Below are 14,693 nucleotides of genomic sequence, written 5' to 3'. Positions count from 1 at the left end.
GCCCGTGGGCAGCCTAGGCCGCGGCGGCCCCGGTCTCCGCCCCCGTCACGCCACGCAGGTGCGGTAGAGCCCGCTGCCACGGCCGCCAGTCCCCTCGCAGCAGTGCGGGATGAACGTGGGGGGTTTTTTTTGTGTCTCTACAGCGCTCCGGGAGCCTGCGCCCCCGGCGGGGCTGTGAGGGGAAGGCTGATGCGGGCAGTGTAGAGGCGGCGGCAGGCAGCTGTAGCAGCGTGGGCCGGCCCTCCCGTCGGCAGAGCCCTCCCGTTAGCAGAGCCCACCGTCTGGCTTCCTAGCTGCTACGGGGAGTTTTATGCAGGATGTGGGGTAGGTAATGTTGCCTGAAGGGCACTTTCCCGCAGCAGCAGGGAGCCTGGCTGTACTCACTGGAAGAAGGGGTGGCTGCTGGGAGCCGCCTTCCCTGGGTCAGGAGCTGCTCCGGTGAGGAAGAGCCGGCAGCAGGAGAAGGCGGGCAGGGCTCTGGGAGCGCGGGCAGGCCGGCTGTGCTCGATCGGGGACACCCGAGGCGGGAGAGAGCCAGAGGCCCGCTACGTGCTTACTCAAAGCCGCAAGGCAGACGCTTCAGCGACCGCGTGAGGTACTGCCGCGGTACCAAGCCCCGGTTGCCGTTCGCTCCTGCCCGGGCGGCGCGGCACACCCGGCTGCCTCAGCTCCTGGGCCCTGCCCGCGGGACCCGCCTACCGGCAGCTGATAGGCCGCCTCCGAACAATACTCAAGGCGTTGCCTCACCTGATTGGTCGCTGCGCCCCGCGCTGTGCCTTGTGGGAGTTGTGGTTCGCCTGTGGCCGCTGTCCGTTGTGCTGTGCGCTCGGGCACTGCATTTCCCGTCAGACTTTGCGGGCAAAGAGCGACTGGGCGGGGTTTGCTCATCCGGGTCCTCTGCTCTTCTGGCGGGCTCACCCAATCGGCACGCAGCGAGGGCGTGCCCTGGGCGTTGATTGGTTGGTTCGGACCGACGAGCTCCGTTTGAAATCCGTTAACGGCGGCGGGCAGAGGCGCCGCGCGGGGCGGCTGCGGCGCTGAGGTGAGTGGCGCGGGGTGGGGGTTACCGGGCGGGCCCATCCGCCGCGAGCGGGCTCTAGGCGTCGCCTCACCTTCCCCCCTTCCCTGGAAGACGCCGTCCGGTAACGGCGGCCTGGGCCCTAGCCCTCCCCCGTGATCCGGTAGGGTCTCTCTGGCTGTGAGGGATACGCCTGGGCCTGCTCCGAGCCCAGGTATCGGTAACACGGCCCCGGCCCCTCGTAGCCGCCGTGGCGGGGGGCTCCCCCACTTCGGGTGGGTTCGCGGTACCGAAATAAGCCTCGCGACGGTGTAGCTGCCCCGGGAGTACAATAACGTCGTAGGGTGTGTGAACAGCCACAAAACCTGACGTGAGGCTGATGCCCCCGCGGGCCAGGCTGCCCGCCGTGCTGTGTCGTTAACCGTTCCTTCACACCGAAACCTGAAGGGTGCGTCTTAATCTGGGAGCCACAAAAACCGATGTTATTTCTTCTCAAACCAACTCCTGCTTCCTAGGAGAAGGAGGGAAGGAAACCAGGTGAAACATGGCTTAAGCAACAGCAAAGGTATTAAGTTAGCTATTTTTATAGAGCACTTTTTTTTAAACTAGAGGAGCTTTAACTTATCAAACAATACGTTGAGGTTATACTGGCTAAAAATAATTGACTTTTCCGTGAATAGCTCTTCTTAGAATGTCCCATCTTCATATTTTCTAAAACCTGTGGGGATCCCACGACAACCTCGCTCCTCCTTTTGCTGCAGGCTACTGCTGGCAGGTCGGGGAGGTCTGCGGAGCTCTGTGTGCTCCTCGCTCACCTGTGTAGAGTCAAAGGCTTTGTGTCCCGGTTTGAGTATTGTGTGGTGGAACGGCAGCGTCGCCTCTGCTCTGCACCCAGGATGGTGAATTCGGTGTGATTCTGCGCTGTGGAAAAGCAGGCTTGAGCTTTGAGTGAGGAGCATCTGAGAGGAAGGAGGCTCTGCAGATCCAGAATTTGTTAAAATTTACTTAAGGCCACTCAGGGAAAAGCAAGGATGACTTCTGTGAGTGGTTGCTGGCGTTGTGTGGAAGGAGTTCACCCGGCTGCGTTGTGGTGGGATAGCTTCCTACCAGGCTGTGGTGACAGGGCTGTATCTCTGGAGAGGCGGTTCCCAGCTCTTTGTAATGGTCCAATTTACATATTAGCCCTTGAAAAACATCTGGGAACTTTGTCTGGATTATTGTCCTTATAAAAGGGATGGAAAGCTTTGGGTTGTAGGAGAATAAAGCAGCTGCCAGCCTGAATTAAGCGAAGTCGCTTGGTTAGTGCAGTATCCCGTGTTCACGTGGCAGTGGGTGCTGAGTGCCCAGCAGAAGGCACTGGAATTCCTGCAGCACATGGCCTGCAGCTTCCTCGGGCTCGGGGAAGCTTCTCTTGCTCATTCCTGATTGTCCATCTTGGGTTTTGAGGCACGTGGATCAACTGGCTTCAGATTTAGCTGCTGATGTAACTCGGAATATCCTTTCTGTGTGTCTGGTACTATTTTTTCCCCTCGCCAATCCTGGCAAGGTTTAGAGTATGTAACATCTGTAGCTTATGAAGCTCCAGTGGTGTATTGTGATAAGCCCCTGGTCAACTCGAGATAACACCTTATCTAATTACATTACAAGATGGCAAGAAAGAGCAGATCTTCTCTGCACCCTCCTGTCCATCCCTTGCTGCTCCCCCAAATCTAAACTCCCCCGTTCTCTCTCCTTCTGACCTCTAATTTCTCATCTTGGAACTCTGCTTCCTCTCTCAAAGGCTCGTACAGCTCGGAGGGTCCATCCTCCCAGGCAGTGGGTGCTGTTACTGCATTGCCTGATGACCAGCAGTCCGTGCTGGGTTGCTGCCCTAAAAATAAGAGGTTCTTTTGGTTAGGTTGCAGTTGTGAAGTGCTCCCTTACGATGTACTTGGTGCAGAGTTTCATGTACTGCAGATAGGCTGATGCTGTGTAGGTCTTGTTGGAGTTACTCCTCTCCAGCCTTGTCTGGCCTAAATGTTTTTGGCAGGAAATTAACAGCTACATTGAGAAAAAGACACTGGGCACATCTGTGATGGGATCATGTCAGCATTTTGAAGCTAATTTGGATGAGAGCGAGGTGTGAAGTTATTCCAAAATACCTATTGCATTTGCTGTTGGATCAGTCTTATTCTGGGATAGGAATGCTTGTTCCAATTTAGCTTAATCCCTTTTCAAAGCTAACTAATCTCAACCAGGCCAAGGCACTCTTCCGGAACATGCCAAAGTGTAGCTACTCAGAAGAAACCTGATGGGCAGAGAAACTCCACGTCTGTTCCTCTTGGTGGATAGAGCTGGGCTGCTCTGTGCAGAAACCGTCTGGGGCTGTGGGTGTGCGAGGGGAGTGGACCTAGGAGGAGAGTGAAGGTTTTAGTTAGTTGGTCACTTTTATTGAAGGAATTTGGGCTATTTCTGAAAGCGAGAGGGCCGGATCTCCCTCCTTTCTCACAGCAGCGGTGGTGTGAGCAGCTCTCTGCGAAGCAGGTGAAAGCTGATCCTGGAGAACGGGGTGCTGGCTCGCTGAGAACACACAGAAGGGGATGGAGGTGGAGGAGAGCAGGGTTACGCTTTAAATCCATGCCATTGTTATGTAGGATTACAGCGTGTCTGTAACCACAGTCTGGTAAATGCACACAGTGCCTGCTAATTAGGTAATGTGTCTATTAATGAGATTTCTGCACCTCACTTCTGGGGGAAGAGTGCCACAGTGGGGAGAAAGAATTTTGCCTCCTGTCTTTAAAGAAAAGATTGAGATAATTGTGGTTCTGCCATGCAGATCATGATGGGGTGTTTTCAGATGCCTCAAGGCTTCGGACTGAGCTTGGCTGAGCCTGTTTCCACCGCAGAAGCGTTGCAGTGGGCATCTCGGCGTGATAAATCACCGCAGCGTTCCGAGCTGGCGGGAGCTCAGTCCCAAGCTGAGTCGGCGGGTGGAGGAGCGAGATGCCTTTCAGCGAGCTGCTGCCTCACAGTAAATCCTGTTCTGCGCAGGGCTCGGAGGATACGTGGGGATTTGAAAAGGGATTTGAAAAGCAGATGCCGTGAGTTCTTCTGACTGAAACGGACCCTCAGGAGTTTGGTCACGATAACTTTCACCTCCCCACTGGCTCTTTGAAGAAACTTGGTGTATGAAACCGTGGCATTGATGCACTCCCTTCTTTTTCATGACTGACTATCTGGGAGGGGGAGAGAGCAGGGGGCTGCGGTGAGCTCGGCGAGGGGGGTGCTGACGCCGTGAAAGAATATGGACTTTACACTGTAAAAAGCTGGAAACAGCAGCAGCGTAGCAGTGGCACAAGTAGCTGTGAAACACGATGCCCGGAGCTCCGGCTGGGTGGACTGAGTGGGGAGGGTGAGGGGAGAATGCAGATGACGCATTTGATTTTTAAAAAAGTGGATAGCGTTGACAGAAACTCTATCTTGATTAAGGGCGGTAGGAAAGCATTCGATTCCAGCCGTGTCTTGAGCTCGGTTACATGTTGGTTTTGGCTCTGATTCTGCTGTTTGCCTGCTCTGGGTCCTACCCCGACATCTTCACAGTAGCTGACGCTTCTCTAATGACATTCTTCCCATTAACTATCCCAATTCTGTGCTGGGGAGCGAAGGCTTCTCGGTGCAGCCATCTTCAGGAGGGAGGGCTGGTGATTGTGCGCAGTGGTGGTACCTCCTAAATGCTGCTTTGATTTGAACATTTTCTTATTTATGGAGCTCGCTGTCTGGGCTGAGCTCTGTGTGGTCTGCCTAGGCAGATGGTTTAGGTCTGAGGCTTTGTGGATTAAGAATGTGCTGCTTTAGAATTGGTTGGACTCATAAAAGCAAAGTTCAGGTGATTTCCTCGGGGAGTGTTTTATAACATCCTCATGGGCTTTGCCCTGCAGCTGTGCGAGGCATCATGAAAGCACAAAAACACCTTTGCAAAAAGGTTTTGGTGCAGTTTAAGGCTTTGTAACTTTGTCGCTGGCTTTATTCTTGTTCCGTTGAGTTTCATATCACCTGTTGACACAGGGACTCCTCCTGCTGTCAGTGCTCCACTAATTAACTGCAGGGACTGTTCTTGACAGCGTCACGGTGCTTGGTTTGTTTACAGCCTGGCCAGCATCTGGGTAGTGCCGTGGAATGTGGCAAGGACCCTACGCTGCCCTCCTTCCTACTTTTTGCCTAGTAACAATGCTCTACAGAACTCTTCCTGCTTTGGAAATCAACTTACTCTGTAGAAGAGCACAAGAACTTGTGTCATTAGTTCTTGTTTGTAGCTCTTCTAGCACCTACAGGTACAAAGAAAACCTTCAAAACTTGATCACTTTTATAGTTTTGAACCTGCAAATGTCAACAGTGGTAAAATCTCCTTAGCTTTGCCAATCAGCAGTAGAATAAAAAACTGCATTTCATGTGAGACATTCTGCCCAAAGGCTGTGAGTTACAAGACAGGAAAATGTACCAAAGGTTGTCCCCAGCGTCTATCACTGGAACCCATGCAGAGGAAGAGAGGTGGGGAATGGTTTAGCTGACACCTGCACTGGGTTTGGTATAACCTGATGCTTGTTGTCTAAAGGACCGTAGCAGTGCAAGCAGAGGACTGGTGGGGACAGCCTGAAGGTGAAGATGTCTCGCCCAGAATCTCGCTATTCCTTTGACGTCCCCAACCCTTGCATCAACTTTGCGACGCTGAGCGATGACGATGTCCACAATGCAGACTCCTGGTTTGGTAAGTTGCTTCCCACTCCTTGGTTTGTTTTCTCTTTGGGTGAGGGCTTGGCGTGACGCTTGCTTTGGGCCTGGCTTCTGTGCCAGGGGATTAGTCATGTTGTTAACTGCATCATTCATCGAGCGTGGGTTTGTTTTGTTTTGGTTTTGTATTTAAACTTTGATTGTCACCTGTAACTTGACAGATTACTTTGTTAACATCATAATGAGATTCTGAGGTATTGTTCAAAGTTCCTAGCATAGCATGTGTAGTGAAAGTCCCTCTTTCCTCACAGACCAAAAAGCCAATCTGGAGAATGTCCCTCCTGCAGAAAATCTGGCAGAGGTCTCGCAGAACAGCCCTGCTTTTTCAAAGCCTGATATTATTCTGTCTTCTGTCGCATCACAAGAAGTAACAATGAGTAAGCTGGCATGGGATGGGAGGGAGAGAATATATTTTACCTGCTTTTAACTGGCAAAAAAAGGCCTCTGTCTGGCTTTTGTGGGACCATCTTCATATACTGTTGTCTATCAAGGTCTGACATGGTTTCACTTCAGCGTTCTGTGCGTATGTATATGTATGAGTTGACATCTGTCACTGTTCTCAGGTGAAAGCCACGGTGAAGAGGATGGTGAAGCAGAATGTGCTCAGGCCAAAGCAGTTCCTCAGAATATTGTTGGATCCCTGACAAGCTGGAGAGCTGCAGCTCCTGCAGAGGCCTCTCAAAGGTGAAATACTTGTATTCAGTTTGCATGAAGATTGATGACAGTGTAACTAAGCAGGTTGCTTGCTCTCAGGAGATGCAGCTCTGTTCAGACCCATAGGATGGCCCAAGAAGTTCTCCAGCACAGGGATCGTGTACAGGGACAGCTGATCTGCTTGCTAAGCTGGAGGGACGATCTCTGGGGGTGGAAATGTGATGCAGTGTCTCACATACTTGTCAGATGAGACTCGGTAGCACTAGGAGCTTCTGGAATGTGAGGATATCTGAAACTGGAGTGACATATAAAGTTTCTTTGTTTATATCTGCCTGAGCTGGGCAGAACTCGTTCTTGATCTGAATGCAAGGGGCTCTGTATGCTCATATAAGAATATTAAGTTTATGGATTGTTAAATAATTCATGCTGTATTTGGATTGTTGTGTTAAACATACAATATGCATAGGGGGCGTGTTGGAGTTCGGTGATGCACTGACTTAAAAAGTGTTATACAGATTGTGTGTCTTTAGAGCTGGGGGAAAACTTAACAGCCATTTTCTGTTCTACTCTAGAGCGGGCAGAAGACAGGCTACGAAGCAGAGAAAAACACCACAACGCAAACAGCCAGCTAGAATCAAAGCGGAGAGAAATGCTAATGCCTCGGTTAATAAGGAAGGGGTTCCACCCCTGAAGAAAATGAGAATGTACGTCACCAAAGTCCTTTGATTTGGGGCTGGGAAGGGGGATACAACTGTTCCTTTGGAAAGGATTTCCACTTGGCTGAGAGGGTTCTCACAGGAAGGTTAGGAGGAGGTGACCGAAACCTGAGTCCTGATACTGGTTTCATAAACAAGAAGAAATGGCTGTAAGACCTGAAGGAAATGTAGTGTGGAGGTGGAGATGTGAATGAAATAAGCTTGGGTTTCTTAAGCTTCTTATTCCATACTCGGTGTCTGTCAGCTAGCTTTAAATTTGTCTGAACTTGTTCATTAGGAAGTCATCAGGCAGTCATAAGCTATTGAAAGAGCTGCAGCTGAAATATTTCTCAAATTAGCTTAACCACTAAGATATCATGTGGTGATAAGCTTGAGGTCAGGAAATGGAGTTGTGATCCTTTGAACACTGCTGTACCTAGATGAACTACAGCACACCTACATCCTCGGGGAAAGCCCGAGTTCCAAAAACTCAGTAATTCCTCTTCCCTTCTACAGCCGTAGAGTACCAGGGAAAACTAGACGCTCTGTGCCTGGGCCTGTGGTGAGGTAAGGCCAGCCTGGCATACCTTAGAACTCACCAGGTGTTGGGGTGTTATGCATGGTGGTGAGAACTGCAGGTGATCTTTCATTTAGAGCACAGTTAATTGGAATGGTTTTGCCATAACTACTTGTTACCTTAGTTCTAGCAGCAGAGAGAAGCTGGCAGAAGTATCCACGAAGAGAGAGCCCCAGCAGAATCCTGACCTCTCCCCAGGGAGAGGGAAAAGCAAACTGACCGTGCCCTCCACGCCAACAATGTTAAAGTACGTGGCTTTCTTGTGACTTGTCTTTGCTAATCACAGTTGATTTAGGTGACAGCCCTGGCTAGAGTGTTTTCAGCTTCAACTTAGCATGTGACGGTGTCACATTTAGTAAACACTGGATCAAGGCAACAATATTAGGATGAAAGGTACTTCACCAGCTGAACCCGTGCAAAGGAAAGCTTTGGCTTTTAATGTGAGGACAAAGTTGTTCTTGCTAATGGATGAAGCATGCATACAGCAAATGGGTGTGCAGAATAGCAGTTAGCTGCAAGCTTTCTTGAGCAAACAGAATCCAAACAGATCTTTTCTAAAGAGTATACTTTTATAACGAGTGATGTTCCTGTGATGAAGTCAGAGATAAGCGTGTTCCTTGCACTAACATCATGCTGACAACCAGTGAAGCAGGAAGGCATATCTCAGTCTTTAACATGCTTCTGCAGGAGGACCAATCCTTCTGGCAAGCTGAAGAGTTCAGAGGAACAGGAGCTGGAAAAGATGCAGCAATTGCAGCGGGAGGTTATGGAGCTGCGGAAGAAGAACGAGGAGTCTCTGAAAGCAGCTATTGCTGGAGCAGGTGGGCTCTAGCTGAATTGCAAATTGAAGCTGTACTGGGCTCAGCTGGAGAGTGCTGCATAGAGCTGTACAAGTACCTTTGAAAACATTCTAGATTTTGTAATGAGCATGAGGAGTAGGTGGCTTTTAACGTAGATCAGCCCCTAAACTGCCTGGAAACAGGTTTGTTCAGTTTTTGTCATGTTTTGAAAGGTTATGGATGAGTTCTCTAAAAACTGTTCAAGTTATTAGAAATTAAATGCTTCCCCTGGCCCCCAGTCCTCCCCTCACCCCAATCCAAAAGGCTTCCACACCTTACATGTTCTTTGTCCTTAGGACAACCCGTGAAGAGAACTGTTGGTCAAGTAACAAAGCCAATTGACTTCCACTTCTGCACAGAGAATAGAGTTAAACAGCACGTGGAAAGCCAGCCCGCAGATGAGTACAAGGAGCTGGATTTTGCAGCAGTGCTGAGGAAGCATCCTCCTTCTCCGGTGAGAACCAGAGTATTGCCAGCTGACTAATTCTTGACATCACTTTCTTTCTGCTTTTGCAACACATGTGTTGCTGGTAACCCACGAAGAGGGTTACCATAGGAGAGGCAAGCGTTGTGCAAACGTAACTGTTAGCTCACTGCATATCTGCATTGCCACAAGACCCTTTAATGTCAGATCTTCTGGTCATTACACTTCATGCTTTAATCTCCCAGTTCACACGGTCTCTCGGTGTGACCAGCTTGTGCATGTTCAGGCAGTTAAGACTTATGTCTAATGTTAAGTGTTACCTTCTTTTCAGTAAGAGGAAGGGACAGATACTGTGAGTCAGTGGGGAAAGGAAATGTCATCCTGCTGTTAAACAGCCATAATGACTGCAGTTTTTTTGTCTCCAGGGGCGAATGCCAAAGGGACCCACTATCCCCAAACCTTTCAATCTGTCCCAAGGAAACAAAAGAAAACTCGAAGAAACCACATCAGAATACGTGTCCCTTGCTGAGCAGGTAGAAGCATTCCAGAAACGTACACCCTCTCGTTACCACTTGAGGAGCAGGAAATCTGATGAAGGTGAGCAGTCCTGGCTATGTCCAGCCAGGAGGCTGCCCACAGAGATGGTGGTAGAGCACGAACTATGCTTTGACTACTGAACAAGCAGTCTGCATCTGTTGCGAGCCTTGCCAGTAACTACTAGTCTCTGTGACTTGAATTTGTAGGCTCAGTTTCAGGAAAGTTGGTGAAGGCTCGGCTTACAAACCCTAAAACACCAGTGCTTATGACAAAGCAGCGCTTCAGACCTGCCACCTGCAAAACTACAGCAGAGTTAGAAGCAGAGGAAATGGAGAAAATTCAACAGTAAGTGAAGGTTTACTATGGTCCTCCAAGAGAGAATTGTACACACTGGAAATATGTTTTCAGCTGCCAAAATATCACTTCTTGGGAATACCCTTTTTGCATAAAAGAAGGAGTAGCATAAAAACATTCAGATTCTTTGAGCACGAGCATAATCTTATGGCTCTGATTGTAGGGATGTGAAAAGTAGCCAATTCATTTTAAGAAAGTGCTCTTAGGAGAGCTGATCTTGGGTTGAGTACAGCTTACGATTAGCAGAGCAAACCCAGTGTAGCAGTACAGCCTGTGTGCACTTCAGAACTCCCCTGGAGACAAAGTTTTGGATTTCCAAGAAAGATTCCATAAGGTGTGCCTTAACATCTTGCTGTTTCTAAAGCAAAGGAGGAGCTGCAAACTAGAACTGCACACTATGTGTAACATGTGTGTGGCACAACTACTTCTGTACCTGACTATTGCTCTTTTATGCTGTGAGAGAAGCCATTTGAGTCGGCCTCTTCTCCCAGGCAACCAGCAATAGGACAAGAGGACACAGCCTCAAGCTTCGCCAGGGGAGGTTCAGGTTGGACATTAGGAAGCATTTCTTCTCAGCAAGGGTCATTAGCCATTGGAAGGGGCTGCCCAGGGAGGTGGTGGAGTCACCATCTCTGGAGGGGTTTAAGAAAAGACTAGACATGGCTCTTAGTGCCATGGTCTAGTTGCCATGGTGGTGTCAGGGCAGTGGTTGGACTCGATGAGCCCAGAGGGCTCTTCCAGCCTGACTGATTCTGTGGTTTGCTAGAAGCTGCATCTGGCCATGTGCAATATATCAGTGACTATCTCTGTCTTTCCTGTGTTAGGTACAAATTCAAAGCACGAGAACTCGATCACAAAATCTTTGAGGGTGGCCCACTCCTGCCCAAGAAACCCCCTGTGAAGGAACTCACACAACCCATTGGCTTCGACTTGGAAATAGAAAAAAGGATTCAGGAGCGTGAGAACAAGAAGCAGCAGGAGGAAGAGCACTTTGAATTCCATTCCAGGCCATGTCCAACAAAAATCCTGGAGGACATTGTGGTAAGTCTAGTAATCCCCAGACTGGGTATTAGAACTGAGGTGGCGATTAGCTTCAAAATGTCCGTGGCTCTGTTGCATTTTGTATTTAATAATCTTCAGTAGACATGGTCTGTCATTAGGTGAGAACTGCAACAAGTAGGTACCGTGCTGTGTCGGGGTGTTTCTCTGTAGCACCTTTTCTTGGCACTTAGGCTTGAGTAACTCCTTACTGGCTCTTCTCAACAGGGTGTTCCAGAGAAGAAAGTGCTTCCTGTTACAGTCCCAAAGTCTCCAACCTTCACCTTGAAAAGCAGAACCCGAGTGCCTGTCAGAGAGGAAGAAAAGGTAACTGTTGTGGATGGGCTGTAGCCAAGCCTTCGGGTCCCACCACGGTGACTGCCTCGGCCAGCCCGCTGTACCTCTGCCAGCTGGGTGTGATGGTCTGGTTTGGTTAGCCCCTTCCCTCCTGTTAGGCAGTTCCTCAAGCAGTCCCCTTTCTCTGGGTCATTCCCTTCTAATGATCTAATTGCTGCTACTCATTTTACAGAAGCTGAATTCTCCTACAAGAGGAAATAATTTAAACACGAGGGCACTGACCAGGGTTTCTGAGGTGTTGCTGCTATGGATGAGGAAAGTCAATGGCTTAGATTTCTAAAGGGTATTGCCCTTCCCTGTTCTGTCGTTGAGAAGGGCAGATATTGCACAGGACCTTCCTTCTCCCTGCAGTCACTTTAGATCCCTGGAAGTGGGGAGTAGGATTCAAAATGCATCATGGCTTTCCTCCTTTCCCTCTTGTGAAGAGGGCGCTAAATAATTACCGTCTAATTTGGATGAGTACTAGAACTGGTAGTGGTTTGGAAAGAGGAAGAGCTTGCCTGTGGTTCAGGATGCCTGTAAATTGGTACTTTTTGGATTACTAATTTTTGCAGTGTCCAGAGTGTTTGCTTGACCCTATTGTGACTCTTATTAAAGGAACCCCAGGATTCATGGCTTTGTTGGGCAGGAGCTGTAGTCTTTCTACAAAAATCTGGTGCTGTGTCAGATGCTAACACTAATATCCCTTTAGGAAAAAGAGGTGGTCCCCGTGATCAGAGCTAACCCTGTGCCACATTATGGAGTGCCCTTCAAACCGAAAGTGCCAGAGCAGAGGCACGTGGAAGTTTGCCCCTTCTCTTTCGATGCCCGTGACAGAGAGCGGCAAATCCAAAAAGAGAAAAAAATAGAAGAATTGCAGAAGGAAGAGGTAAGAACAAGAAGCTACCTTGGATTCCATTCCTGAAGTAAAAAGATGTGCCTCTTGCTCTTGGCTGTTAAACTTCCAAAGCTTTGTGCCTTTAAGGAAAGGGCAAGAAATATTTCAAGTTGTTTCTTCCAGGTGCCGAAGTTCAAAGCACTACCTCTGCCTTACTTTGACCATGTTAACCTGCCAGAAAAGAAGGTCAAAAACCCAACTCAGCCTGAACCGTTCAGTCTGCAGGTCGATGAACGGGGAGCTGCCAAGCTGCAGAACTGGAAGCAGCAGGTAGGGTGAAAAGGACAACAGGCAGGACCAGAGTGGTGATCGACTTCAGAAAGTGTCCTGCTTGGGTTGAATCAGGATCTGAGTTTGACCAATGAATTATTGTGTCCTTGGCATGAGACTTGTGCTGTGGGTTAAGGATTGGTAGATTGGGGTTGTTTTTCTCCCATTTTGGGAAGTGATGGGGATTTACCACAACTGCATGAATGGCTGTGGGGTATTTTCTAAGTAACAACTACGTGCAGCTGGATCCCTTTGACCATCTCTGGGCTTGGGGCCTTATTGACATATAAGTAATATACTGCTTTTCTCATGTGAAATCTGCAGTGGACACCTGAAACTTTCTTCAGGTGATTTTTGGCAAAAGTAACTGGGAGGCAACAAGTGACACAGCTTTTTAGCTTTAATATAATTTTCTATGCAAATGATTTGATCTAAGTCAAACTGGCTTTTCTGGTGTTGGGAGTGCTGAAGTCTGGGGTGGGGGGCAAGGAGATGGTCTTTTTGTTATGCCTGGTGCTTGACAGGCTCTCCTCTCTTGCAGCTTAAAGAAGACCTGAAAAGGCAGAAAGAGGCGGCGTGTTTTAAAGCTCGTCCCAACACGGTGGTGTACCAGGAGCCCTTTGTGCCTAAAAGGGAAAATAAGCTGTTATCAGGTGCAGTTACAAGTACTTGCTACACAGGCTTGGCTGGTAGCTCAGAACTGATGCAATTAAATAATGTTTAGACTGGCTGTTGCCTCTTTATCAGCACAGCCAATAGTGCTGTGCACTTAATGAACTAATTCCCTAACAGCTCGTGTCCCCGGGGAGCGGGGGAGTTTCCTCTCCGCCGCCCCCCTGTCCTGCACTAACATGGCAGCTGTATTCACCAGCTCTGCTACAACTGGCAGATGATTGATGTGTGCTAGCTCGGGATGAGGGCAGCTAGTATGCAAGGAGCTCCCTGTGGGGACAGCTGGCATTGCTGCGGGGCCTGTCAGTCTTCTCCTCCCATTTTTCATGAGGTGAAGGCATCTCCAGCGTAGGGTAGACTCAGCTTTGTAAGGTAGAGAACCAGCCAAAGACTTGTTTGTACTAACAATTGTGTGCTTACTCTCTCCTGTGAGAACACCCATGATGGGGTAGCGCCTACGTTAACACCTCTCACATTGGGGCATAAGGTTTTCTCTTTCCCTGAAGTCTGGAGGTATCTACTAACCACCCTCCCAAGGGGAAGCGCTCCAGAGGGAGGCTTCCATTTGACACTAGTACTGCTCTGCTTTGCCTGACTGTCTTTGCACCAATGTTGTCTCCTTTATTTCTAAACTTAGAGAGCCTTTCTGGTTCTGTAGTTCCTGAAAGCTTCGAACTGGCGACAGAAAAAAGAGCTAAAGAGCGGCAAGAATTTGAAAAACGACTGGCAGATATAGAAGCCAGAAGGGAGAGGCATCAGGAGCAGGTCAGACAGGAACAAGAGGAGCGTGAAAAGGAAGAAGTTGCTAAGCTAAGACAAGAAATGGTAAGTGAGCTATTTCTGATTGGGGGCTGTAAGGTAACCCAAAGGGATGTGTGAATGTGCTAAATGAGCTAATGTCAATGTTGAGCTGCATTAAGACTGTCTTTTCCAGTTTCCCTGTTGCAAACTGACTCCTCATTAACTTTACAACTGGTCTTTAAAAAAAAAAAGGCAGCTCTGAGATGAGTGTTTTCGGAGCTGTACACATGTAGTCATTGGAGCAGGATGATCTCTCAAATCCACAACCCCAAAGCGTGCCTTGTGTGTCCCTGGTGGCTCCCTCCAGTCTTGTGGACAGTCACCTGCCTTCAGCCCACCCATGGCTCGCCTTAAGGTTCAGCTTCATCATAACTCCAACAATTTGCTTCATTTTGTCCTTGATTTTTTTCTTTTACAGGTTCACAAGGCAAACCCAATACGCAAATACCGCAGCGTAGAAGTGAAGCCCAGTGATCAGCCGCTGACTATGCCCAAGTCTCCCAACTTCTCAGATAGATTCCGGTGCTGATGTGCATCCACGTGATAGTAGGAGGGAGGCCCCATCCCTCTCCGCCCTCTTGTAGGCAGAGAGGGAGCAGTTGTTTTTACGTGACTGCTCAGTCCTAACTCCTACGCTTGGTTCCACTGTTGTTACATTGAGTAGTTTAACTCCACCTGAGGCACGGCAGACAGGCAGTGCCATATGGTCTCCACATCCTTGCTTCACATCCTGACACCTTGTTCTCTAAAGACTAAACCCAGTTTTGATATTGTATACAAATATTGTGTACCCGAACTAAATAAAAACCCCTA

The 14,693-nt window shown here is 49.0% G+C and overlaps 1 protein-coding gene across 2 annotated transcripts; it reads left to right on the top strand.

Annotated features, from left to right (window-relative positions):
* Positions 1 to 8: 8 nt before the first annotated feature.
* On the top strand, positions 9 to 14,683 carry TPX2 (TPX2 microtubule nucleation factor). 2 transcript variants are annotated; one of them, XM_068416068.1, is made up of 18 exons: positions 9 to 58; positions 144 to 324; positions 5,610 to 5,762; positions 6,037 to 6,162; positions 6,349 to 6,469; positions 7,012 to 7,143; positions 7,836 to 7,958; positions 8,399 to 8,532; positions 8,847 to 9,004; positions 9,400 to 9,571; positions 9,718 to 9,856; positions 10,690 to 10,906; positions 11,132 to 11,230; positions 11,952 to 12,128; positions 12,261 to 12,407; positions 12,949 to 13,060; positions 13,738 to 13,904; positions 14,299 to 14,683. In XM_068416068.1, the coding sequence occupies exons 3-18, from the start codon at positions 5,660 to 5,662 to the stop codon at positions 14,407 to 14,409; spliced, it is 2,238 nt and encodes a 745-aa protein (XP_068272169.1). In that variant the 5' UTR covers positions 9 to 58; positions 144 to 324; positions 5,610 to 5,659; the 3' UTR covers positions 14,410 to 14,683. The 2 variants fall into 2 exon arrangements, with proteins under 2 accessions (XP_068272169.1, XP_068272168.1); XM_068416067.1 differs by having other exon boundaries at positions 13,717 to 13,904.
* The last annotated feature ends 10 nt before the right edge of the window (positions 14,684 to 14,693 follow it).

Source organism: Nyctibius grandis, chromosome 19 (genome assembly GCF_013368605.1).
Source record: "Nyctibius grandis isolate bNycGra1 chromosome 19, bNycGra1.pri, whole genome shotgun sequence".
In the NCBI taxonomy this organism is placed as follows: Eukaryota; Metazoa; Chordata; class Aves; order Nyctibiiformes; family Nyctibiidae; genus Nyctibius; species Nyctibius grandis.
This window is presented reverse-complemented; position numbering and strand designations above follow the sequence as displayed.